Source organism: Mustelus asterias, unplaced genomic scaffold (assembly GCF_964213995.1).
Source record: "Mustelus asterias unplaced genomic scaffold, sMusAst1.hap1.1 HAP1_SCAFFOLD_3502, whole genome shotgun sequence".
NCBI classification, from domain to species: Eukaryota; Metazoa; Chordata; class Chondrichthyes; order Carcharhiniformes; family Triakidae; genus Mustelus; species Mustelus asterias.
Window position 1 is genome coordinate 1992 of NW_027593447.1, and position 27755 is coordinate 29746.

General features: G+C 51.8%; 1 protein-coding gene across 3 annotated transcripts; it reads right to left on the reverse strand.

Moving 5' to 3' along the window:
* cdca3 (cell division cycle associated 3) lies at window positions 1-27755 on the reverse strand. Of its 3 annotated transcripts, none has more exons than XM_078208322.1 (6): window positions 27587-27755; window positions 15715-15869; window positions 14136-14277; window positions 8749-9066; window positions 7597-7727; window positions 1-888 (listed from the first exon to the last, which is right to left on the reverse strand). In XM_078208322.1, exons 2-6 carry the CDS (start codon window positions 15835-15837, stop codon window positions 748-750), a joined length of 855 nt encoding a protein of 284 aa, XP_078064448.1. In that variant the 5' UTR covers window positions 15838-15869; window positions 27587-27755; the 3' UTR covers window positions 1-747. The 3 variants fall into 3 exon arrangements, with proteins under 3 accessions (XP_078064448.1, XP_078064450.1, XP_078064449.1); XM_078208324.1 differs by lacking the exon at window positions 27587-27755 and adding an exon at window positions 27084-27171; XM_078208323.1 differs by lacking the exon at window positions 27587-27755 and adding an exon at window positions 26579-26603.

Here is a 27755-nt window from a genome sequence, read left to right on the forward strand (position 1 = left end):
GTAACACAGCAACTTTATTCACAAATTCTACAGTACATAATCTCAGAACCCGCAACTAAAACCAGAGACAGAGAGAGAGAGACAGACAGACAGACAGACAGAGAGAGAGAGACACAGACATACAGAGAGAGAGAGACAGACACACAGAGAGAGAGAGACAGACAGAGAAACAGACAGAGAGAGAGAGAGCAACAAGAGAAAGAGAGAGAGAGACAGAAAGCGAGAGAGAGAGAGAGAGAGAGACAAGACAGGGTTAGCAAGGCAGTGTTTGCATTTCCCATTTTCGACCGTCTCCCATATTTATTCAGAGGCAGTCAACGAGAGGCTCCCATATTAACAAGGAGAGTTTAAAAATAAGCTCGAGTAAGTAGGGCCAGTGGCTGTTCCGGGACGGGGGGGTAAAATGAGCGGGGGAGGGGGGTAAGAAAAAGCAGTAGGGGAAACAGGACCCCAGCCCTGCGACGGGGGGTGCGGGAAGAGGAGAAAGAGGGGCGCGAGAGTAGCCTGGACCCTCACTGATGCATTGAAGGGAGGGTGAGGAGGGTCGGGTCGGGTGCCCGGATGGCAGTGCAGAGACCGTGTGGGACTTAGTGTCATGTAAGCTCTCCGAGACTGGGGTGGCGACGGAGAGATTAGGGTTCCAGGGGAGCGGGTGATGGCGGATTCTGATCTCGGAGGGGGCAGCAGGAGGTCAGTCTCGGCTTCCGGCCACCGCCGCGGCCTTCGTGGTGGGGGCCCCACGCTCCGTCAGGGGGGGCACAGCATCACCTCGCCCCTCAGTAGGTGGTAGCTGTTCTCCTTGTCCTGGCAGAAGGGGCGGCTCCTGGCCACCTTCAGCACCTTCCGGGGCTCGGGCTCGCACAGCCTCTCCGTCAGAGCTTTGTGAACCTGCCGAAGGAGGGAAGGTTCTCAGTCCGGGATCATTCAGCTGGGCGGGTTCCTTACAACACAAAATCCCCACTGCCAGAACACGGGAACAGGACCAGTCCATTCAGCACCTCGAGCCTGTCCTGTTTATTCACGGACGCCAACCTGCGCCCCCTTCACAGTGAAACCCTGTTAGAGTCGGAGAGACATTCAGCGTGGAAACGGGCCCTTCGGCCCAACTCCTCCATGCTCACCAGGTTTTGTAGAACCCCGATAGTGCAGGAGGAGGCCATTCGGCCCATCGAGGCTGCACCGACCACAATCCCACCCAGGCCCTATCCCCATATACCCTGCTAATCCCCCTGACACAAGGGGCAATTTGCCAATCCACCTATCCCACACATCTTTGAACGGTGAGGAAGCCCACGCAGACACGGGGAGAATGTGCAAGACTCGAGGCCAGAATTGAACCTGGGTCCCTGGGGGCTATGAGTGCCAACCACTGTGCCACCCCAAGCTGAACCTCTCAACCTTTCCCTCTCCACGTACCTGTCCAAAGGTCTTTTAAATGTTGGAATTGTACCCGCCTCCACCACCTCCTCTGGCAGCTCAGTCCATACCCGCACAACCCTGTGTGTGAAAAGGTTGCCCCTCACCTACACCCTCTAGTTTTGGACACCCTACCCTGGGAAAAAGGCTACTCACCTCATCTATGCCCCTCATGATTTTAGAAACCTCGATAAGGTCGCCCCCTCATCCTCCGAGGCTCCAGAGGAAAAAGTTGCAGCCTGTCCAACCTCTCCTTATAATTCAAACCCTCCTGGCCCCGTAACACCCTTGCAAGTCTTTTTTTCTCCCTTTCCCAGTTTAAAGACATCCTTCCCATAGCAGGGTGACCAGAATTGCACGCTGTACTCCACATGTGACCTCACCAATGTCTTGTGCAGTTGTGATGTGGAGTTGCCGGCGTTGGACTGGGGTGGGCACAGTAAGACTCACAACACCAGGTTAAAGTCCAACAGGTTTATTTAACAGGTAACAAGTGGCTACCAAATAAACCTGTTGGACTTTAACCTGGTGTTGTGAGACTTCTTACTGTTGTACAGTTGTAACATAACGTCCCAACTCCCATACTCAGTGCTCTGACGGATGAAGGCAAGTGTGCCTTCATCACTCTGTCTACCTAGGATGCCACTTTTGAGGAACTATGTACTTCTCAGTCTCTCTGCTCGACAAAGCTCCTACCTACCATTAACTGTGTTAGTCCTGCCCTGGTTTGTCTTACCAAAATGCAACACCTCACATTTATCTGAATTAAACTGCATCTGCCACTCCTCAGCCCACTGGCCTAGCTCATAGAATAGAAAATCATAGAAACCCTACAGTGCAGAAGGAGGCCATTCGGCCCATCGAGTCTGCACCGACCACAATCCCACCCAGGCCCTACCCCCACATATTTACCCGCTAATCCCGCTAACCTACGTATCTCAGGGGCAATCTTTAACCTGGCCAATCAACCTAACCCGCACATCTTTGGATCAAGCTGATCAAGATCCCATTGTAATCTTAGATAACCTTCTTCACTGTCCCCTACACCACCAATTCTGGTGTCATCCACAAACCTACGAACAACGTTTAAATCGGGGTTAGCACTGCTGCCTCACAGCATCAGGAATTGGGGTTCAATTCCGACCTTGGGGTCACCGTCTGTTCTGCGGGGAGTCTGCACATTCTCCCCATGTCTGCGTGGGTTTCCCCTGGGTGCTCTGGTTTCCTCCCACACTCCAAAGATGTGGGGGTTGGGTGGATTGGCTGTGCTAAATTGCCCCCTAGTGTCAGACCATAAGACATAGGAGCAGAATTAGGCCCCTCGGCCCATCGAGTCTGCTCTGTCATTCAATCATGGCTGATATTTTTCTCATCCCCATTCTCCTGCCTTTTCCCCATAACCCCTGATCCCCTTATTAATCAAGAACCTATCTATCTCAGTCTTAAAGACACTCAATGACCCGGCCTCCACAGCCTTCTGCGGCAAAGAGTTCCACAGATTCGCCACTCTCTGGCTGAAGAAATTCCTCCTCATCTCTGTTTTAAAGGATCGTCCCTTCAGCCTGAGGTTGTGTTCCCTCTGGTTCTAGTTTTTCCTACTAGTGGAAACATCCTCTCCACGTCCACTCTATCCAGGCCTCGCAGTATCCTGTAAGTTTCAATAATATTCCCCCCTCGTCCTTTTAAACTCCAATGAGTACAGACCCAGAGTCCTCAACCGTTCCTCATACGACAAGCTCTTCATTCCAGGGATCATTCTTGTGACCCTCCCCTGGACCCTCTCCAAGGTCCAGCACATCCTTCCTTAGATACGGGGCTTAAAACTGCTCACAATGCTCAGGGGGACCAACGAGGGTAAATACGTGGGGTTACGGGGATAGGGCCTGGCTGGGATGGTTGGCGGTGCAGGCTCGATGGGCCGAATGGCCTTCCTCTGCACTGTAGGGATTATGTGATAGAAATGCGGTCCAACACTGTGGACCCAGCACTGATCTCTGCTGCAGGCCACTGCTCACAGGCCTCCAGTCTGTAAAACAACCCTCTACCACCACCCTCCGACTCCTACCAGCAATGATGTGGAGATGCCGGCGAGATATCCACTCCACCTGACGAAGGAGCAGCGCTCCGAAAGCTAGTGGCATTTGCTACCAAATAAATCTGTTGGACTTTAACCTGGTGTTGTTAAAACTCTCACTGTGTCCTACCAGCAAGCCAATTTAGTATCTCCCCGGATCCCATGTGTTAACATTCAGTTAACAGGAAGCAAGCAAGCAATCTCAGGCTGACTATTAACTGATTCCCTTCGGGGAAGGCTGAGATTTCCACACTTGGAGTGGCCCTAGAGTATCACCCAATTTCACTCCTAAGTTTTAAGCACTGCCAAACCTCTCGCTCTCCCCGTCCTCCCCCAAACCAGGTTCTCAAATCTCCCCCGCCACACCACACCTCTCTATCAACCTCCCCCTTCACACCCCGACAGATTCGATCCAACACCAGAGGGAAAGACCCTCGCGCAGGGAATCCCAACAGCGCAGGAGGAGGCCATTCGACCCATCGAGTCTGCACCAACCACGATCCCACTCGGGTCCTATCCCCCGTAACCACGACATATTTATCGTTCTAATCCCCCTGAGACTAAGGGGCAATTTAGCACGGCCAATTCCCCTAACCTGCACATCTTTGGAGTGTGGGAGGAAACCGGAGCACCCGGAGGAAACCCACGCAGACACGGGGAGAACGTGCAGACTCCGCACACACAGTGATCCGAGGCTGGAATTGAACCCGGGTCCCTGGCGCTGTGAGGCAGTGGTGCTAACCCACCGTGCCGGTCCTCATCGAAAGGTCATTCCCAACCCCAGGGCATCAGTCGGGCAAATCTTACTCCCTCCGAGACTGACGTCTCCTTCTTGAGGTGAGCTCACAAATCTGCTCATGTTAAGAAACTTAGAAAAACTACAGCGCAAAACAGGCCCTTTGGCCCCACAAGTTGTGCCGAACACATCCCTACATTCTAGATCTACCTATAACCCTCCATCCTATTAAGTCCCATGTACTCATCCAGGAGTCTCTTAAAAGACCCTATTGAGTTTGCCTCCACCACCACTGACGGCAGCCGATTCCACTCGCCCACCACCCTCTGTGTGAAAAACTTCCCCCTAACATTTCCCCTGTACCTACCCCCCAGCACCTTAAACCTGTGTCCTCTCGTAGCAGACATTTCCACCCTGGGAAAAGCCTCTGAGAGTCCACCCGATCTATGCCTCACAACATCTTATATACCTCTATTAGGTCTCCTCTCATCCTTCGTCTCTCCAAGGAGAAAAGACCGAGCTCCCTCAGCCTATCCTCATAAGGCATGCCACTCAATCCAGGCAACATCCTTGTAAATCTCCTCTGCACCCTTTCAATCTTTTCCACATCCTTCCTGTAATGAGGCGACCAGAACTGAGCACAGTACTCCAAGTGGGGTCTGACGAGGGTCTTATAAAGCTGCATCATTATCTCCCGACTCCTAAACTCAATCCCTCAATTGATAAAGGCCAGCACACCATACGCCTTCTTAACCACCTCCTCCACCTGCGGGGCCGATTTTAGAGTCCTATGGACCCGGACCCCAAGGTCCTTCTGATCCTCTACAGTACTAAGAGTCTTTCCCTTTATATTGTACTCCTTCGTCCCATTTGACCTGTCAAAATGGACCACTACGCATTTATCTGGGTTGAAGTCCATCTGCCACTTCTCCGCCCAGTCTTGCATCCTATCTATGTCCCTCTGTGACTTCTGACATCCCTCCAGACTATCCACAACCCCAGGTTGTGGATAGTCTGGAGGGATGTCAGAAGTGCCGTCGGCAAACTTACCAACCCATCCCTCCGCTTCCTCATCCAGGTCATTTGTGAAAATGACAAACAGCAAGAGTCCCAGAACAGATCCCTGGGGCACACCACTGGTGACCGACCTCCAATTAGAAAAAGACCCATCTATACCCACTCTCTGCCTCCTTTGGGCAAGCCAGTTCTGGATCCACCAGGCAGCAGCCCTTTGGATCCCATGCCCTCTCACTTTTTCTTGAAGCCTTGCATGGGGGACCTTATCGAACGCCTTGCTAAAATCCATATAAACCACATCTACCGCTTTCCCTTCGTCAATGTGTTTAGTCACATTTTAACTCCAGGTTTAATCAAGATAGGAAGCCCAGCGTTCCCTCTCCTCCCATCAGTTATTTTGATGTCTGTTTTGTTAAATAATCTGCCTGTTCCCCAGGCTGTCGAAGGAACATTACAACCCACTCTCTGGGCAAAGCCATTTCGCCCAGGCTCCTTCGCAACTCTGATTCATCTCGAGCCTGTTCCGACTGAATGCGGAAACAGGGCCTCATGGAGGCCCAGTCTCGAGTTGCTCGATCTGTTCGAAGTCTCTCAGTTAGCACGGTGGGAATGCCACACAACACGATGGAGGACATCCTCAAATGTGAAGACAGGACTTGGTCTCCACAAGGACTGTGCGGCGGGAGAGGGGGAGGGATGCAATGTCCTTTGGAATTTGGCCCACTCAGTCAATAGTAGCGCCAACAAGTCTCTTGCTGATGAGCATTGAAATCCCCCCCACCCAGAGAGCATTCAGCACCCTCGCCACCCTCAGTGCTTCCGCCAAGTGTTCAACATGGAGTAGTACCAGTCTGCACTGACCACAATCCCTCCCAGGCCCTATTCCCGTAACCCCACATATTTACCCTGCTAATCCCCCTGACACTAGGGTCAATTTAGCATGGCCAATCCACCTAACCTGCACATCTTTAGGACAGTAGGAAGAAACCCGAGCACCCGGAGGAAACCCGTACAGACACGGGGAGAATGTGCAAACTCCACACAGACACTGACCCGAGCCAAAGATGTGCGGGTTAGGTTGATTGACCATGCTAAAATTGCCCTTAGTGTCCTGGGATGCGTAGATTAGAGGGGTTAGCGGGTAAAATATGTGGGGATATGGGGGTAGGGCCTGGGTGGGATTGTGGTCGGTGCAGACTCGATGGGCCGAATGGCCTCTTTCTGTACTGTAGGGCTTCTTCTATGAACCGGGAATCAAACCCGGGACCCTGGCACTGAGGCACCACTGAGCCGCCTGGGGACTTCCAGGGCAACTCCCTGCCGCCTGTATATCGCTGTGCTGCCCGCCACCTCTGCTGGGCCCAGTCCTGCCGGTGTGACAGGGCAAACTGAGGGACGGTGATGGCGGTGGCTGGGACACAATTCCGTGAGTGTGACGACATTACGATGAAACAGCTCCCCCAGATCCAATGCGAGTTGTCAGGTGTAAGGAGAGCTTTCTAGGGCCGAAAGAGCAGGGAGGGAAACTGTCATTCCTGGGGGAAAAGGTAGGTGCTCGATGACCCTTCTATACTATTATTTCAACATTCAGACAACTTAGCATATCCCAGAGCCACTTCATAGAACTTCAGCTAACAGCAGTCAATCACATCGCTGTGGGTCACTTTTATCAAATGTAATATATCAATTGCGTGCCCTTTCTGCAGGTTTAACCATGTTCATATCATCAAACAGGGATCAGGAGCAGGAATGGAGCTGATTCACCCCCTCCCTAACCCAGGATTCACCGGACAGGGATCGGGAGCAGGAATGGGGCTGATTCAACCCCTCCCTAACCCAGGGGTCACTGGACAGGGATCAGGAGCAGGAATGGGGCTGATTCACCCCCTCCCTAACCCAGGGGTCACTGGACAGGGATCGGGAGCAGGAATGGGGCTGATTCACCCCCCTCCCTAACCCAGGGGTCACTGGACAGGGATCAGGAGCAGGAATGGAGCTGATTCACCCCCTCCCTAACCCGGGGTCACTGGACAGGGATCGGGAGCAGGAATGGGGCTGATTCACCCCCTCCCTAACCCAGGGGTCACTGGACAGGGATCGGGAGCAGGAATGGGGCTGATTCACCCCCTCTCCCTAACCCAGGGGGTCACTGGACAGGGATCAGGAGCAGGAATGGGGCTGATTCACCCCCTCTCCCTAACCCAGGGGTCAGTGGACAGGGATCGGGAGCAGGAATGGGGCTGATTCACCCCCTCTCCCTAACCCAGGATTCACAGGACAGGGATTGGGAACAGGAATGGGGCCGATTCACCCCCTCCCTAACCCAGGGGTCAGGGGTTGGTCTGTTGCCTACCTGTCTGCGTGCCAGGATGGAGGTGGGTGAGTTATCGTCCCGGAGTAGTTGGAGAGGTGAGCGTCCATTCCCCGATACCAAGAGGGCCTTGCTCACTGGCCTCAGCTGTTTTCGCTTCACAGCCTGCGAGTCTGGACAGGAGAGAAGAGAAGGTGGGGGAGAGAGACACAGGGGAGAGAGAGGGGGTGGAGGGAGAGAGACACAGGGGAGAGAGAGGGGGTGGAGGGGAGAGACACGGGAGAGAGGGGGTGGAGGGAGAGAGACACAGGGGAGAGAGAGAGGGGGTGGAGGGAGAGACACAGGGGAGAGAGAGGGGGTGGAGGGGAGAGACACAGGGGAGAGAGAGGGTGGAGGGGAGAGAGACACAGAGCAGAGAGAGGGGGTGGAGGGGAGAGAGAGGGGGTGGAGGGGAGAGACACAGGGGAGAGAGAGAGGGGGTGGAGGGAGAGACACAGGGGAGAGGAGAGAGGGTGGAGGGGAGAGAGACACAGGGGAGAGAGAGGGGGTGGAGGGGAGAGAGTCAGGGGAGAGAGGGGGGGTGGAGGGGAGAGAGACACAGGGGAGAGAGAGGGGGTGGAGGGGAGAGACACAGGGGAGAGGGGGGGTGGGGGAGAGAGACACAGGGGAGAGAGGGGGTGGAGGGAGAGAGACACGGGGAGAGAGAGGGGGTGGAGGGAGAGAGACACGGGGAGAGAGAGGGTGGAGGGAGAGAGACACACAGGGGAGAGAGGGTGGAGGGGAGAGAGGGGGAGAGAGAAAGAGAGAGAAAGAGACAGACAAACAGACAGACAGAGAGAGAGGATCAGTGGCTTGTAGCTGTCAGGCCATCATCCCACGCTCGTCCCAGGATCCCCGCCCCGCTCCCCCATCCCCCGCACTACCTTTGCGCACGAAGGGACAATTTGTCACGGCCAATGCACCAAAACTCTCACATCTTTGGAGTGTGGGAGGAAACCCACGCAGACACGGGGAGAACGTGCAGACTCTGCACAGACAGTGACCCGAGGCCGGGAATCGAACCCGGGTCCCTGGGCGCTGTGAGGCAGCAGCGCTAACCCACTGCGCCACCCAAAGCGTGCCAGCAAAGGGGGTATGTGGGTACGTGCGACATGAATCAATGAATTCTAAACGCGGTCCCGGCGGCGCACTGACCTCCGCCGGTGTCGAGGCAGCGGGGCTGGGCAGGGCCAGGCTGCGGAGGCCCCTCAGGCCCGGTGGTGGCAGCCAGCCCCTTGGCCTGGAGCCACGGGCCCTCCTGGCCCAGCCCAGGCCCCGAGGGACGCTGGCCGGCTCCTCCCAGCTCCTCTTCGCAGTCCAGCAGCTCATCCACGGGGTCCTCCGAGGCCGCGGCTGGCTCCTCCTCCTCCTCCCCCTCGCTGCTCTCCGAGACTGGGTCCGCCGGCAGCTCCAGCTCTGGTTCCTCACTGATGAACACTCCACTCAGCTGCATCATCAGCTTGTTCAGTTTGCCTGGGAGACGAGAAACGAAAAGCAGAGCTCAAGGCGAGGCGGACAGAGCAGGGAAACGCCAGGTTTCATTCCCAATCCGGATCTAACTGACACTCCGAGGGGTAAAAGATACACTGAGCCCCCCCTCCCCCTCCGAGCACCCTGCTCCCGATCCCTGTCCAGTGACCCCTGGGTTAGGGAGAACAAAGAACAAAGAACAGTACAGCACAGGAAACAGGCCCTTCGGCCCTCCAAGCCTGTGCCGCTCCTTGGTCCAACTAGACCAATCGTTTGTATCCCTCCATTCCCAGGCTGCTCATGTGACTATCCAGGTAAGTCTTAAACGATGTCAGCGTGCCTGCCTCCACCACCCTACTTGGCAGCGCATTCCAGGCCCCCACCACCCTCTGTGTAAAAAACGTCCCTCTGATATCTGAGTTATACTTCGTCCCTCTCAGCTTGAGCCCGTGACCCCTCGTGATCGTCACCTCCGACCTGGGAAAAAGCTTCCCACTGTTCACCCTATCTATACCCTTCATAATCTTGTACACCTCTATAAGATCTCCCCTCATTCTCCGTCTTTCCAAGGAGAACAACCCCAGTTTACCCAATCTCTCCTCATAGCTAAGACCCTCCATACCAGGCAACATCCTGGTAAACCTTCTCTGCACTCTCTCCAATGCCTCCACGTCCTTCTGGTAGTGCGGTGACCAGAACTGGACGCAGTACTCCAAATGTGGCCTAACCAGCGTTCTATACAGCTGCATCATCAGACTCCAGCTTTTATACTCTATACCCCATCCTATAAAGGCAAGCATACCATATGCCTTCTTCACCACCTTCTCCACCTGTGTTGCCACCTTCAAGGATTTGTGGACTTGCACACCTAGGTCCCTCTGTGTTTCTATACTCCTGATGACTCTGCCATTTATTGTATAACTCCTCCCTACATTATTTCTTCCAAAATGCATCACTTCGCATTTATCCGGATTAAACTCCACCTGCCACCTCTCCGCCCAATTTTCCAGCCTATCTATATCCTGCTGTATTGCCCGACAATGCTCTTCGCTATCCGCAATTCCAGCCATCTTCGTGTCATCCGCAAACTTGCTGATTACACCAGTTACACCTTCTTCCAAATCATTTATATATATCACAAATAGCAGAGGTCCTAGTACAGAGCCCTGCGGAACACCACTGGTCACAGACCTCCAGCCGGAAAAAGACCCTTCGACCGCTACCCTCTGTCTCCTATGGCCAAGCCAGTTCTCCACCCATCTAGCCACTTCTCCTTGTATCCCATGAGCCTTAACCTTCTGAACCAACCTGCCATGTGGGACTTTGTCAAATGCCTTACTGAAATCCATATAGACGACATCCACGGCCCTTCCTTCATCAACCGTTTTTGTCACTTCCTCAAAAAACTCCACCAAATTTGTAAGGCACGACCTCCCTCTTACAAAACCATGCTGTCTGTCACTAATGAGATTGTTCCGTTCTAAATGCACATACATCCTGTCTCTAAGAATCCTCTCCAACAACTTCCCTACCACGGACGTCAAGCTCACCGGCCTATAATTTCCTGGGTTATCCCTGCTACCCTTCTTAAACAATGGGACTACATTCGCTATCCTCCAATCCTCAGGGACCTCACCCGTGTCCAAAGAAGCGACAAAGATTTCCGTCAGAGGCCCAGCAATTTCACCTCTCGTCTCCCTGAGCAGTCGAGGATAGATGCCATCAGGCCCTGGGGCTTTGTCAGTTTTAATGTTCCCTAAAAAACCTAACACTTCCTCTCTCGTAATGGAGATTTTCTCTAACGGGTCAACACCTCCCTCCGAGACACCCCCGGTTAACATGCCCCTCTCCTTCGTGAATACCGATGCAAAGTATTCATTTCGGATCTCCCCTATTCCCTTGGGTTCTAAGCATAATTCCCCTCCTTTGTCCGAGAGGTCCGATTTTCTCCCTGACAACTCTTTTGTTCCTAACGTATGAATAGAATGCCTTAGGATTCTCCTTAATCCTGCCTGCCAAGAACATCTCGTGACCTCTTTTTGCCCTTCTAACTCCCCGTTTGAGATCTTTCCTACTCTCTCTGTATTCCTCCAGAGCTCCATCTGTTTTCAGTTGCCTGGACTTAACGTACGCCTCCCTTTTCATTTTAATCAGATCCTCAATTTCCCTGGTTATCCACGGCTCTCGAATCCTACCTTTCCTATCTTTCCTTTTTACAGGCACATGCCTATCCTGCAGCCTTATCAATAGTTCCTTAAAAGACTCCCACATGCCAGACGCGGACTTACCCTCGAACATCCTCTCCCAATCAACATCCACCAATTCCTGCCTAATCCGGCTATAGTCAGCCTTCCCCCAATTTAGCACCCTGCCCGTAGGACAGCACTCATCCTTGTCCATTACTATCCTAAAGTTAACAGAGTTGTGGTCACTATTTGCCACATGTTCCCCTACTGAAACTTTGACGACCTGACCGGGCTCATTTCCCAGAACTAGGTCCAGTATAGCCCCCTCTCTAGTCGGGCTATCTACATACTGTTCCAAAGAACCTTCCAGTACGCATTTTACAAATTCCTCCCCGTCCGGTCCCCCAGCTCTCAGCACTTTCCAGTCTGTGCCAGGGAAATTAAAGTCCCCCACTACAACAACCCTATGTTTTCTGCACCTATCCAGAATCTCCTGACATATCCTTTCCTCCACTTCCCGTGGGCTGTTGGGTGGTCTGTAGTACACCCCCAGCATAGTGACTGCACCCTTCCTGTTTCTGAGTTCCACCCACAGCGACTCAGTACATGACCCCTCTAAGTTGTCTACCCTCTGCACCGCGGTAATATGCTCCTTAACTAATATCGCTACTCCCCCACCTTTTTTAGCCCCTCCTCTGTCTCGCCTAAAACACTTATATCCCGGAATATTCAGCTGCCAGTCCTGTCCTTCTTTTAACTAAGTTTCCGTCACCGCAACCACATCCAAATTCCGCACAAGCATTAAGGCCCTAAGTTCGTCTGTTTTACCCGTTACACTCCTCGCATTGAAGCAGATGCATTCCAGACCTCCAGGCCCAGTCAGGTCCTCCTCCTCCAGAGTGCTCCTCTTCTTAGCTAGCCTAGCCCTGGCCCCCAGCTCGACCCCAGCCTCAGTATTTACTGACCTCCTGTTTTGTTCCCCACCCCCCTGCCACACTAGTTTAAATCCTGCCGAAACACTCTAGCAAAACTCCCAGGGGGTGAATCAGCCCCATTCCTGCTCCCGATCCCTGTCCAGTGACCCCTGGGTTAGGGAGAGGGTGAATCAGCCCCATTCCTGCTCCCGATCCCTGTCCAGTGAATCCTGGGTTAGGGAGAGGGGGTGAATCAGCCCCATTCCTGCTCCCGGTCCCTGTCCAGTGACCCCTGGGTTAGGGAGAGGGGGTGAATCAGCCCCATTCCTGCTCCCGGTCCCTGTCCAGTGACCCCTGGGTTCGGGAGAGGGGGTGAATCAGCCCCATTCCTGCTCCCGATCCCTGTCCAGTGACCCCTGGGTCAGGGAGGGGGTGAATCAGCCCCATTCCTGCTCCCGATCCCTGTCCAGTGACCCCTGGGTTAGGGAGGGGGTGAATCAGCCCCATTCCTGCTCCCGATCCCTGTCCAGTGACCCCTGGGTTAGGGAGGGGGGTGAATCAGCCCCATTCCTGCTCCCGATCCCTGTCCACTGACCCCTGGGTGAGGGAGGGTGAATAATCTCACAGACTGGGCCTACCATCACTGCTGGGATCAGCTGCAGAATCAGTTAGTCAGAGGTTTACAGCATGGAAACAGGCCCTTCGGCCCAACTTGTCCATACCACCCCTTTTTTAAACCCCTAAGCTAGTCCCAATTGCCCACATTTGGCCCATATCCCTCTGTACCCATGTAACTATCTAAATGCTTTTTAAAAGACAAAACTGTACCCGCCTCTACTACTACCTCTGGCAGCTTGTTCCAGACACCCACCACCCTCTGTGATAAATTGCCCCTCTGGACCCTTCTGTATCTCTCCCCTCTCACCTTAAACCTATGCCCTCTAGTTTTAGACTCCCCTACCTTTGGGAAAAGATATTGACTATCTCGCTGATCTGGGCCCCTCATTATTTTGTAAACCTGCCGACCCACTCAGTCTTATTAAACTGATGTGAACAGAGTGTGAAAAGGGACAGGCCCACGAGGCATCAACCCGGACACCAGAGAGGGCAATTACCAACCCCGTCCTGTCGAGTCTTCAACAAAGAAAATTACAGCACAGGAACAGGCCCTTCGGCCCCTCCAAGCCTGCACCCACCAGGCTGCCCGACTGAACTAAAACCCCCTACCCTTCCAGGGACCATATCCCTCCATTCCCATCCTATTCATGTTTTGTCAAGACGCCCCTTAAAACTCACTATCGTATCCGCTTCCACTCCCTCCCCAGCGGGTTCCAGGCACCCACCACCCTCTGTGTAAAAAATCTGCCTCATACATCTCCTTTAAACCTTGCCCCTCGCACCTTAAACCTGTGCCTCTAGTAATGGACTCTTCCACCCTGGGAAAAAGCTTCTGACTATCCACTCTGTCCATGCCTCTCATAATCTTGTAGACTTCTATCAGGTCTCCCCTCAACCTCCGTCGCTCCAGTGAGAACAAACCAAGTTTCTCCAACCTCTCCTCAGAGCTAATCCCCTCCATACCAGGCAACATCCTGGTAAATCTTTTCTGTACCCTCTACAAAGCCTCCACATCCTTCTGGTAGTGTGGCGACCAGAATTGAACACTATATTCCAAGTGCGGTCTAACTAAGGTTCTATAAAGCGTCAACATGACGTGTCAATTTTTAAACTCAATGCTTCAGCCGATGAAGGGGCATTGAGTTTAGCATAGTAACGTCCGGGGATTTAATACTAAATTGGGAGAGTTGCCCTACAGACTAGTCAAGCAACAGCCTGGGGATGTCCGAGGGTTTTGACACCGTGAGTAGGGGGTAGGTCCCAGACACTCCATCCCCATCTCTCCTCCTTCCTTCCCCGACTGGTGCCCTCGCTGCCCCCCCACCCCACCTTCCCAAACGGATGTTAGACACACCGGCCATGGTGAGCTTGAGGGGAGTGCGGGTTACTCCAGGAGTGGGCGAACGGGGGTCGACAGGGCCCGAGATGTCCTCCACTTCCGCCTCCTCCTCTTCCAGTTCCTCTTCGGAGGCCGCAGCGCCGGGACTGGACAGGACCTGGGGGGTGGTGGGGGTCAGACAGGGAGACACAGAGCAAGTTAGAGCATCAACATTGGTTAAACCGCAGGAGAGGGGAGAGGAGGGAGAAAAAGAGAGGGAGCGAGGGGGCTGAATGGGCCTCCTCCTGTTCCTGTGTAACAGGCTCGAGAGAGAGAGAGAGGGGCTGAATGGCCTCCTCTTGTTCCTGTGTAACAGGCTCGAGAGAGAGAGAGAGAGAGGGGCTGAATGGGCCTCCTGTTCCTGTGTAACAGGCTCGAGAGAGAGAGAGAGGGGCTGAATGGCCTCCTCCTGTTCCTGTGTAACAGGCTCGAGAGAGAGGGGCTGAATGGGCCTCCTGTTCCTGTGTAACAGGCTCGAGAGAGAGAGGGGCTGAATGGGCCTCCTGTTCCTGTGTAACAGGCTCGAGAGAGAGAGAGAGGGGCTGAATGGGCCTCCTCCTGTTCCTGTGTAACAGGCTCGAGAGAGAGAGAGAGAGGGGCTGAATGGCCTCCTCTTGTTCCTATGTATCAGGCTCGAAAGAGAGAGAGAGAGGGGCTGAATGGGCCTCCTGTTCCTGTGTAACAGGCTCGAGAGAGAGAGAGAGAGGGGCTGAATGGGCCTCCTCCTGTTCCTATGTAACAGGCTCGAGAGAGAGAGAGAGAGAGAGAGAGAGGGGCTGAATGGCCCCCTCGTGTTCCTATGTAACAGGCTCGAGAGAGAGAGAGGGGCTGAATGGCCCCCTCGTGTTCCTATGTAACAGGCTCGAAAGAGAGAGAGAGAGGGGCTGAATGGGCCTCCTCCTGTTCCGATGCATCAGGCTCGAGAGAGAGAGAGGGGCTGAATGGGCCTCCTCCTGTTCCTGTGTAACAGGCTCGAGAGAGAGAGAGAGAGAGGGGCTGAATGGGCCTCCTCCTGTTCCTGTGTAACAGGCTCGAGAGAGAGAGAGAGAGAGAGAGGGGCTGAATGGGCCTCCTCCTGTTCCTATGTAACAGGCTCGAGAGAAAGAGAGGGGCTGAATGGGCCTCCTCCTGTTCCTATGTAACAGGCTCGAGAGAGAGAGAGAGAGAGAGAGAGAGAGAGAGAGAGGGGCTGAATGGGCCTCCTCCTGTTCCTATGTAACAGGCTCGAGAGAGAGAGAGAGAGAGCGAGAGAGAGAGGGGCTGAATGGGCCTCCTCCTGTTCCTGTGTAACAGGCGAGAGAGAGAGAGAGGAGGGGTCGAATGGGCCTCCACCTGTGAAACTGGCTCGAGAGAGGTGCTGAATGGCCTCTGCCTGTGTTACAGGCTCGAGAGAAAGAGAGAGGGTCTGAATCGGCCTCCTCCTGTTTAACAGGCTAGAGAGAAAGAGAGAGGGTCTGAATGGCCTCCTCCTGTGTAACAGGCGAGAGAGAGAGAGAGAGGGTCTGAACAGGCCTTCCCCTCAGGGGGTTGTGGGGGATGGAGAGAATTGACATACCTCAATGGGGGTCCGCAGGATCCCAGTGCTGGGTGAGCGGGGATCCAGGGCGCTGGTCAGGTGTTTGTTGTATGCGACCCTCACCGGGGTCTCCACGCAGGTGCTCCCAGTGGTCCCCATCATCTGCTCTCCTTCCACTCTCCCGAGTGACGGACCTGGGAAAACATGGAGAGGAATTCCTGAACATGAAGCAGAGAAAAATCCCATTGACAGGAGGGGGAAGGATCGGGCAAATGGGCTTCAAGGCTGTCTACACTCATTGTGGCAAGTATATTTATGGTTGCTAACTGTATTTAAAGTGGCGTTTGAGTCTGTAAGAAGAACGTTGCTTATTTGGAACTGAAATAGTGATAAGTTTGAAATTGAAGTGGTTTCCTTTCCATTTTTAGAAACATAGAAAACTACAGCACAAAACAGGCCCTTCAGCCCCACAAGTTGTGCCGAACATATCCCTACCTTCTAGGCCTACCTATAACCCTCCATCCTATTAAGCTCCATGTACTCATCCAGGAGTCTCTTAAAAGACCCTATTGAGTTTGCCTCCATCACCACTGACGGCAGCCGATTCCACTCGCCCACCACCCTCTGTGTGAAAAACTTCCCCCTAACATTTCCCCTGTACCTACACCCCCAGCACCTTAAACCTGTGTCCTCTCGTAGCAGACATTTCCACCCTGGGAAAAAGCCTCTGAGAGTCCACCCGATCTATACCTCTCAACATCTTGTACACCTCTATTAGGTCTCCTCTCATCCTACGTCTCTCCAAGGAGAAAAGACCGAGCTCCCTCAGCCTATCCTCATAAGGCATGCCACTCAATCCAGGCAACATCCTTGTAAATCTCCTCTGCACCCTTTCAATCTTTTCCACATCCTTCCTGTAATGAGGCGACCAGAACTGAGCACAGTACTCCAAGTGGGGTCTGACGAGGGTCTTATATAGCTGCACCATTATCCCCAGACTCCTAAACTCAGTCCCTCGATTGATAAAGGCCAGCACACCATACGCCTTCTTAACCACCTCCTCCACCTGCGGGGCCGATTTTAGAGTCCTATGGACCCGGGCTCCAAGGTCCTTCTGATCCTCTACAGTACTAAGAGTCTTTCCCTTTATATTGTACTCCTTCATCCCATTCGACCTGCCAAAATGGACCACTACGCATTTATCTGGGCTGAAGTCCATCTGCCACTTCTCCGCCCAGTCTTGCATCCTATCTATGTCCCTCTGTAACTTCTGACATCCCTCCAGACTATCCACAACCCCACCAACCATCGTGTCGTCGGCAAACTTACCTAACCATCCCTCCACTTCCTCATCCAGGTCATTTATGAAAATGACAAACAGCAATGGTCCCAGAACAGATCCCTGGGGCACACCACTGGTGACCGACCTCCATTTAGAAAAAGACCCATCTATACCCACTCTCTGCCTCATTTGGGCAAGACAGTCCTGGATCCACAGGGCAACAGCCCCTTGGATCCCATGCCCTCTCACTTTTTCTGGAAGCCTTGCACGGGAGACCTTATCGAACGCCTTGCTAAAATCCATATAAACCACATCTACCGCCTTCCCTTCGTCAATGTGTTTAGTCACATTTTCGAAGAACTCCACCAGGCTCGTAAGGCACGATCTGCCCTTGACAAAGCCATGCTGAGTATTCTTGAGCATACTAAACCTCTCTAAATGCTCATAAATCCTGTCCCTCAGGATCTTCTCCATCAGCTTACCAACCACTGAGGTTAGACTCACCGGTCGGTAATTTCCTGGGCCATCCCTATTCCCCTTCTTGAAAATAGGAACCACATCCGCAATCCTCCAGCACCTCTCCCGTCTCCATCGACAACGCAAAGATCATCGCCAGAGGCTCTGCAATCTCTTCCCTCGCCTCCCACAGTAACCTGGGGTACATCCCATCCGGACCCGGCGACTTATCTATCTTGATGCCATTCAAAGATTCCAGCACAACCTCTTTCTTAAAGTCCACATACTCAATCTTTTCAGTCCACCGCACGCCCGCAGTACATCCACCCAGGTCCTTCTCCTCTGTGAAAACCGAGGCAAAATACTCATTAAGCACCTTCCCTCACAGACATTCCCGCCTTCACCTTTTATAGTCCCTATTCCTTCACGTCTCATCCTTTTACCCTTCACATATTTATAGAACGCCTTAGGGTTTTCCTTAATCCTACCTGCCAAGGCCTTCTCGTGACCCCTTCTGGCTCTCCTAATTTCCTTCTTTAGTTCCTTCCTACAAGACGTATACTCATCTAGATCCCTATCTTCGCCAAGCTCTCTGAGCCTTTTGTACGCCTTCCTTTTCTTCTCGACTAGGTCCCGCACAGCGTTCGTGCACCACAGTTCCTTTAACCTACCAACTCCTCCCGGTCTGCTCGGAACATTGTCCTGTAGAACTCTACAGGAGAACTCTTTTTCCAATGCAAGCATAAAGGAGATAGAGTTATGATCGCTATCCCCAAGATGCTCTCCCACTGAGATCTGACACTTGTCCAGGTTCATTGGTCAGTATCAGATCAAGTACAGCCTCTCCTCTTGTAGACTTGTCCACATGCTGTGTCAGGAAACCCTCCTGAACACACCTAACGAACTCCTCCCCATCCAATCCCCTTACCCTCGGGATATTCCAATCTATGTTTGGGAAATTAAAGTCTCCCATCACAACAACTCTGCTATTACTGCATCTCTCCAGCATCTGTTTCCCTATCTGCTCCTCCACCTCCCTGTTACCATTGGGCAGCCTATAGAAAACTCCCAGCAAAGTGATCGACCCCTTCCCATTCCGAACTTCCACCCACAGAGACTCTGTAGACAATCCCTCCTCAGCACACACCTTCTCTACAGCTGTGACACTATCCCTGATCAGCAGTGCCACTGCACCCCCTCTCTTGCCTCCCTCCCTGTCCTTCCGAAAACACCTGAATCCCGGTACCTGGAGTATCCAGTCCTGTCCCCGAGACATCCAAGTCTCCGTAATGGCCACCACATCACGCATCGATCCACTCTCAGAGCTCATCCCCTTTATTCACTATACTCCTGGCATTAAAGTAAACACATCTCAATCCTTTGGTCTGAGCTCTCCCCTTCTCTATTCCCTGTCCATCCGCCCTCTTGCACTGTCTATAATCCTTCTCTGTTTGCGAGCTAACTTCCTTGCTCCCAGTCACCTCGTCTCGATCCCCTCCCCCCAACCTTTCTAGTTTAAATTCTCCCCAATAGCCTTAGCCAACCTTCCTGCCAGAATATTGGCGCCCCTGGGATTCATATTTTTAAATATGTTTAACTATTAATAGTTAAGCTGCTTCATTTATAGGAGTTATATTTAAGCTGTTATTGAATAAACTTTGTCTTACTGTAAAAGATCCCGAATTTGTCAGTAGAATTATTCCAGGAGTAAAGCACCCATCCTCACATTCATGCCAAAATAGAAACATTGTTAGGGGTTGACTCTGGCGTGCGAATGTAATCTGGGGTTCTGGTCCAGTACCGTAACACATTTCAGAGGGACAGAGTCACCCACATTGCTGTGTGGGTTCTGGAGTCACACGTAGACCAGACTGGGTACGAACGGCAGATTTCCCCTTCGTTAAAGAGTCATATCGTGCAGAAAAGACCCTTCGGCCCATCGAGTCTGCACCGGCAATATCTACCACTGAAGTTGTCCTAATCCCATTTCCCAGCCCTCTCCCCATTTCCTTGAATGTTCTGGTGTTTCAAGTGCTCATCCAAATAATTTTAAAAAAAGATTGAGGGGCCTCCACTAGCTCCCCAGGCAGTGCATTTCTGTATGGTGGCAGAGCTGGATCTCCCCCGCCTCTGAGAATGAGCACCAAAACCCCCAAAGAGGAACACCTTGCCTTATAATCTGTAAAAAGTATGCACAAAGTGGTGTGACCTGCTCTTCCCCAACTCCGAGTGGTTAAATCAAAATAACCCCTCGACTCACTAAAATCAACATGTCACAATTTATTCATCTAACTGTGTGTAAACAAATTAACGAAACTATTAACAAACCAAATAAATCCCTTCTATTTCTGAATAAGACAAGATTCTAATGGTGTGCTGTTCAAATAAAGACAAGGCGCACTCATTAACAGAAACAGAATTTAGTCACTCTCTAAATTACAACCAGGTTTTGTGTCTTCTGGAATATTCTGGGCCTTCTTTGGTACCTTTGCTATCTGGATGGTAATTTCTTGAAGTTATAGATGAATAAGATTTTGATGGGTGTATAAGATTTTGATGGGTATAGAGTGAATGCAAGCAGGCTTTTTCCGCTGAGGCTAGGGGAGAAAAAAACCAGAGGGCATGGGTTAAGGGTGAAAGGAGAAAAGTTTAAAGGGAATATTAGGGGGGGCTTCTTCACGCAGAGAGTGGTGGGAGTGTGGAATGAGCTGCCGGATAAAGTGGTAAATGCGGGGTCACTTTTAACATTTAAGAAAAACTTGGACGGGTTCATGGATGAGAGGGGTGTGGAGGGATATGGTCCAAGTGCAGGTCAGTGGGACTAGGCATAAAATGGTTCGGCACAGACAAGAAGGGCCAAAAGGCCTGTTTCTGAGCTTTTTTCTATGGTTCTATGAAGCTATGAGTGCCAGCGATTCTCTCTCTCCCCCCCTTTGGATGTGCTGGCCTTGGAAAGGGCAGTAAGAAGTTTCACACACCAGGTTAAAGTCCAACAGGCTTATTTGGTAGCACAAGCTTTCAGAGTGTCGCTCCTTCTTCAGGTGAGTGAAAGCTTGTGCTACCAAATAAACTTGTTGGATTTCAACCTGGGGTTGAGAGACTTCTTACTGTGCCCACCCCAGTCCAAGCCGGCATCTCCACATCTTGGAAAGGGTCCGGAAGAGGTTCACAAGAATGATTCCCTGGAATGAAGAGCTTGTTGTATGAGGAACGGTTGAGGACTCTGGGTCTGTACTCGTTGGAGTTTAGAAGGATGAGGGGGGGGGGATCTTATTGAAACTGACAGGATACTGCGAGGCCTGGATAGAGTGGACGTGGAGAGGATGTTTCCACTAGTAGGAAAAACTAGAACCAGAGGGCACAACCTCAGGCTAACGGGACGATCCTTTAAAACAGAGACGGATGAGGAATTTCTTCAGCCAGAGAGTGGTGAATCTGTGGAACTCTTGGCCGCAGAAGCCAGGTCATCGAGTGTCTATAAGACAGAGATAGATAGGTTCTTGATTAATGAGGGGATCAGGGGTTATGGGGAAAAGGCAGGAGAATGGGGATGAGAAAAATATCAGCCATGATTGAATGGCGGAGCAGACTCGATGGGCCGAGTGGCCTCATTCTGCTCCTATGTCTTATGGCCTTATGATCTTTGAATTGAGAGCTATTAGCTCTGGCAGGCGGCAGTTACTCCCCCTCTTTGTCCCACTGCCCCCTTCTTTTATGTCCGCGATGACATATCAATATCTCCTTCAATAGGATTGGTCCCAGGCTGTCAAAACCATCAGAATATTCCAGAAGACACAAAACCCGATTGTAATGTAGAGTGACCAAATTCAAATTTTTTTTAAAAAAAAGAAACGAGTGGGAATTATATTTCTTGGAACAGCATTCCATTAGAATCGGTTTTATTTGTTAGTTCTCGGGGTGGTTGAGGGAAGGGGGGGGATGTGTTTCAACCTCTGCTTTACAACAAGCTTCACAAGAAAATAGGCAGTAAGGTTCTATCGGGTTGATGGATGAGAGGGGTGTGGAGGGATATGGTCCAAGTGCAGGTCAGTGGGACTAGGCATAAAATGGTTCGGCACAGACAAGGGCGGCCAAAAGGCCTGTTTCTGAGCTGTAATTTTCTATGGTTCTATGGAAGTGCCGAGAGAGTGTGGAGAAGCACAAGGTTGGGGGAAGAAGGGGACGGGTAGAATTTGACGGGACGAGAAGAATTTGACGGGACGAGACTTCACGCTATTCAGTTTGGTCAGAAAATAAAAAGGTACTGTACAACCGTTTGCTTTTTAAACCACGGAGAGAGATTGGGAGACGATTGTGTTCAGAGGGGTCCGAGTGCCCTGGTACGTCAACCCCACAAAGCTAACGCCCAACTCCAACAAGGATGTAACATACGGGCTCGCACAAGTGCCGGGTAATGACCATCTCCAACGAGAGACAGAGAGAATCTAACCATTTAACTCGGTTGATTGGCCATGCTGAATTGCCCCTTAGTGTCGGGAAGGGGTGGGAGAATCTAGCAGGGTAAATACATGGGGTTATGGCGATAGGGTGGGATTGTGGTTGGTGCAGGTTCGATGGGCTGAATGGCCTCCTTCTGCACTGTAGGGTTTCTCCCCCCCTTGACATTCAATGGCGTTACTATCGCTGTATCCCCCTCCCCGCATTGTCAACATCCTGGGGGGGTTAGCATTGAGCAGAAACTGAACTGGGACCCAGCCAGTTAGAGAGAATCTAACCATCTCCCCCCCCCGCCTTGACATTCTCTGGTATTACCATCGCTGAATCCCCTCCCCCACTATCAACTGTACCCCCCCGAGCAGGTCAGAGGCTGGGAATCCTGCGGAGAGTAACTCCCCTCCTGACTCCCACCTCCCCAAAGCCTGTCCCACCATCTACAAGAACACAAGTCCGGAGTGTGATGGGATTCTCTCCACTCGCCTGGATGGATACGGCTCCCGACAACACTAGAGAAGCTTGACACCCTCCAGGACAAAGCACCCCCCCCCGCCCGACCAACAAACTAACCATAAACATTCACTCCCTCCACCACTGACGCACAGTGGCAGCCGTGTGAACCATCTACAAGATGCACCGCAGCGACTCGCCAAGGCACCTTCAACAGCACCTTCCAAACCCACCACCTCTACCATCTAGAAGGACAAGGGCAGTACTTGGGAACACCACCACCTTGAAGTTCCACTCCGAGACCAGTGCAGAAGGAGCCTTGAAATGTTTTTTTTTCTGATTAAGAGGACAAAAGGTTACGGCTAAAAGGTGGAAGAATGGGGTTGAGGAACATAACGAACAGCCACCATTGAAATGCGAAGCAGAATCGATGGGCCAAATGGCCTAATTCTTCTCCTATATCTTGTGTTAAAGGAGGAGTTGGATGGATTCCTGATCACCAAGGGAGGTGAGGTTATGTGGAGCGGGGTAGGCGGGAGCATGGGGGCTTTGAGTTTACAATCGAATTGGCCACAATCTTAGTGATCCTGCTCTGACCAAGACCGCAAGAAGCTACAAAGGGCTGTGAGCGTAGCCCAGTCCCATCACACAAACCAATCTCCCATCCATTGACTCAGTCTACTCATCCCGCTGCCTCGGGGAAAAGCAGCCAGCATAATCAAGGACCTCACGCACCCCGGACATTCTCTCTTCCGTCTGGAAAAAGATTCAAAAGTCTGAGGTCACGTACCAACCGACTCAAGAACAGCTTCTTCCTCGCTACCATCAGAGCCTTGGGCATGGTGGCAGAGCTGTTAGCACTGCTGCCGCACAGCGCCAGGGACCCGGGTTTAATTCCAGGCTTGGGACACTGTCTGCGTGCACGCACTCCCTGTGTCTGTGTGGGTTTCCTCCGGGTGCTCCGGTATCCTCCCACAGTCCGAAAGACTTGCTCATTAGGTGCATTGGCCGTGCCGAATTCTCCCTTAGTGTACCCGAACAGGCTCCGGAGTGTAGTGACTAGGGGATTTTCATTGTAACTTAGAACAGTACAGCACAGAACAGGCCCTTCGGCCCACGATGTTGTGCCGAGCTTTATCTGAAACCAAGATCAAGCTATCCCACTCCCTATCATCCTGGTGTGCTCCATGTGCCTATCTAATAACCGCTTAAATGTTCCTAAAGTGTCTGACTCCACTATCACTGCAGGCAGTCCATTCCACACCCCAACCACTCTCTGCGAATAGAACCTACCTCTGATATCCTTCCTATATCTCCCACCATGAACCCTATAGTTATGCCCCCTTGTAATAGCTCCATCCACCCGAGGAAATAGTCTTTGAACGTTCACTCTATCTATCCCCTTCATTATTTTATAAACCTCTATTAAGTCTCCCCTCAACCTCCTCCGCTCCAGAGAGAACAGCCCTAGCTCCCTCAACCTTTCCTCATAAGACCTACCCTCCAAACCAGGCAGCATCCTGATAAATCTCCTTTGCACTCTTTCCAGCGCTTCCACATCCTTCTTATAGTGAGGTGACCAGAACTGCACACAATATTCCAAATGTGGTCTCACCAAGGTCCTGTACAGTTGCAGCATAACCCCATGGCTCTTAAACTCCAACCCCCTGTTAATAAAAGCTAACACACTATAGGCCTTCTTCACAGCTCTATCCACTTGAGTGGCAACCTTTAGAGATCTGTGGATATGAACCCCAAGATCTCTCTGTTCCTCCACATTCTTCAGAACCCTACCTTTGACCCTGTAATCCACATTTCAATTTGTCCTACCAAAATGAATCACCTCGCATTTGTCAGGGTTAAACTCCATTTGCCATTTTTCAGCCCAGCTTTGCATCCTATCTATGTCTCTTTGCAGCCTACAACAGCCCTCCACCTCATCCACTACTCCACCAATCTTGGTGTCATCAGCAAATTTACTGATCCACCCTTCAGCCCCCTCCTCCAAGTCATTAATAAAACTTCATTGCAGTGTTAATGTAAGTTTACTTGTGACTAATAAATAAACTAACTTTTGAATGGACCTACCATATATTACAAAAACAGAAACTGCTGGAAAATCTCAGCAGGTCTGCCAGCTTCTGTGGGGAAGAGAACAGATAAGAGAACAGGTAAGCTTCTGTGGGGAAGAGAACAGATAAGAGAACAGGTAAGCGTTCTCCAAGGCGGCCTTCGCGACACACGACAGCGCAGAGTCGCGGAGCAGAAACTGATAGCCAGGTTCCGCACACACAAGGACGGCCTCAACCGGGATATTGGGTTTATGTCACACTATTTCACATAAATATTTCTGCTTTTTTCCTCCTGAGTCTTTATCATGCGATCCTAGAATCAGAATTTATGTCACACTATTTGTAACTCCCACAGTTGCGTGGACCTGCAGAGTTTCACTGGCTGTCTTGTCTGGAGACAATACACATCTTTTTAGCCTGTCTTGATGCTCTCTCCACTCCCATTGTTTTGTTTCTTAAAGACTGGATTAGTTGTAAGTATTCGCATTCCAACCATTATTCATGTAAATTGAGTCTGTGTCTTATAAGTTCTGTTTGTGAACAGAATTCCCACTCACCTGAAGAAGGGGCTCAGAGCCTCGAAAGCTTGTGTGGCTTTTGCTACCAAATAAACCTGTTGGACTTTAACCTGGTGTTGTTAAACTTCTTACGAAGAGAACAGAGCCAATGTTTCTAGTCTAGATGACCCTTCCTCAGATACATTAAGCTGAACTTTCTCTACACCCTAGCTGTGTCTGCAACATTACATTCTGCACCCTCTCCTTCTCCCCCATGTACTCTATGAACCGTATGCTTTGTCCGTATAGCGCACAAGAAACAAACCTTTTCTCTGTAGCCTAATATATGTGACAATAATAAATCAAACTCATCGTCTGAGTGGTACGGGATCTCTTGTGAAAGGAGTTTCGCACACTGGCCTTCATCAGTCAGGGTACTGAGGACAGGAGTTGGGACATTATGTTACAGTTGTACATGTTGTCCATGAGATCGCACTTGGAGTACTGCATATTATTATGAGACAGACATTGATAAACTGGAAAGAGTGCAAAGAAGGACGTTGCCAGGCCCACTGGGCAGGAGTTATAGGGAGCGGTTGGCCAGGACTTTATTCCTTGCAACGTAGGAGAATGAGGGGTAACCTTATTGAAGTTATAAAATCCTGTAAAGTTTATTAGTCACAAGTCAGGCTTACATTAACACTGCAATGAAGTTACTGTGAAATTCCCCTCGTCGCCACACTCTGGCGCCTGTTTGGGTCAATGCACCTAACCAGCACATCTTTCAGAATGCGGGAGGAAACCGGAGCACCCGGAGGAAACCCACGCAGATACGGGGAGAACGTGCAAACTCCACACAGTGACCCAAGCCGGGAATCGAACCTGGGTCCCTGGCGCTGTGAGGCAGCAGTGCTAACCACTGTGCTACCCCATGAGGGGGGGGGAAAGATAGGGTGAATACTCACAGTCTTTCCCCCAGGAATTGAAAACTAGAGGGCATAGGTTTAAGATGAGAAGGCAAAGATTGAGGAGGAACCTGAGGGACAACTTCTTCACGCAGAGGGTTGTGCATATGCGAGTTATGATGTGGAGATGGCGTTGGACTGGGGTAAGCACAGTAAGAAGTTTCTGGGGGTTACGGATAGCGTGACATGAACCCAAGATCCCGGTTGAGGCCGTCCCCATGTGTGCGGAACTTGGCTATCAGTCTCTGCTCAGCGATTCTGCGTTATCGTGTACATTAATCACTCCTGCCTGGTGATTGCTGAGCGTTCATGAACACTGCGCGAGAATCACCAGGCAGGAGTGTTCCCTTCTTGTTGGGGAGCACTTCAGCAGTCACAGGCCTCTGATCTTCGGGTAAGCGTTCTCCAAGGCAGCCTTCACGACAACGCAGAGCCGCTGAGCAGAAACTGATAGCCAAGTTCCGCACACATGAGGACGGCCTCAACCGGGATCTTGGGTTCATGTCACACTATCTGTAACCCCCACAACTTGCCTGGGCTTGCAGAATCTCACTAACTGTCCTGGCTGGAGACAATACACATCTCTTTAACCTGTGCTTAACCCTCTCTCCACTCACATTGTCTGTACCTTTAAGACTTGATTTAAAGACACGCATTCCAACCATTATCTTGTAAATTGAGTTTGTGTCTGTATATGCCTTGTTTTGAACATAAGTCCTCACTCACCTGATGAAGGAACTTGTGACTCTGAAAGCTAGTGCTACCAGATAAACCTGTTGGACTTTAACCCGGTCTTGTGAGACTTCTTACATATGAGAGTTGCCAGAGAAAGTGGTTGAAGCAGGTACAATTGCAACATTTAAAAAGCATTTGGATAAGTACGTGGGTGGGAAAGGATTAGAGGGATGTGGCCCAGACACAGGCAATTGGGACTCACTGGGAGGGAATCATGGACCGTGCTGTATTGCTCTATCGCAGCTTAATGTTCCCGCTTCTCCAGGGGCAACGCGAGCCAGCCTTGATACCTTCCAAGTCCACAATCAGATCGGCCACAATCCGAATTGAATAGCAAAGCAGCCTCGAGGGGCCGAATGGCCAACTCTTGGCCATTCCCCTCACCCTAACACCATGAGTGGAAAGGCACTTTGCAGTCTACGCATCGGCTTGGTGCGGGATAAAGCGAGGCAGGGAGGACACCTCCATAACCCCCCAGTCAAAACCAAGTGGCTACCGTGGCCCCAGAAGATGGTCAAGTTGGCCAGGGTCAGGGGTCAAGCCTCCCTCTTGAGAGCCCGGATGGAGGTGCTGTGCGTTGGGGTGGGAGGGGTTGCGTGGGCCCCGTCCTGTCAATCAAACTCCTGCCGGGGGCGGCACCTGCCGCGCGCCCGCACAGCTTTGAATCTCAACGGTCCGACCGGGCGGAGTGCGCAAGCGCCGGAAGGCTGGTCCCCTCCCAGGCCAGCCGGCAGCCAATCACGCATGCGTCACTGCCGGCTGACCTCCCGTCAAGATTCCTCCCCCCCCCAAAAAAAACAGCGCGCGTGGCGGACGGCTGCTCCTTCACGTCACAAACACGCAGCGTCGCATCCCACTCGCGCGACTGCCAGCAGGCCAACTCTCGACACGTCACGATGCCCGCATAGCGCTTGCGCCAGTGCCGGCAGCCTGACGAACTTGCGCAGTTCTGTCTCCCGGCATTTATTTCCCCTCCCCACCACCATCGCGCCCACTTACCCTCCAACGAAAGCAAATAAAAGGGGCGGTGGGCCAGAAGCTTTCAGATTTTTGGATGTTAAAGGTGTTGGGCGAGGTTGCGGGCCCGGTCAGCTGGTGCCGCTGTGGGAATGAAGTCGATCTCTGGCCTCTAACCGTTTAGACTCTTCTCCCCGCTTCAAACCTGCCG

Excerpts from the sequence above, each read along its gene's own strand:
- cdca3 (XM_078208322.1), bottom strand. The coding sequence starts at position 15,837 with ATGATGGGGACCACTGGGAGCACCTGCGTGGAGACCCCGGTGAGGGTC. Across the intron at positions 14,278-15,714 it reads TCCTGCGGACCCCCATTGAG|GTCCTGTCCAGTCCCGGCGC; the intron begins GTATGTCAATTC and ends ACCACCCCCCAG. Across the intron at positions 889-7,596 it reads CCATCCTGGCACGCAGACAG|GTTCACAAAGCTCTGACGGA; the intron begins GTAGGCAACAGA and ends CTCCTTCGGCAG.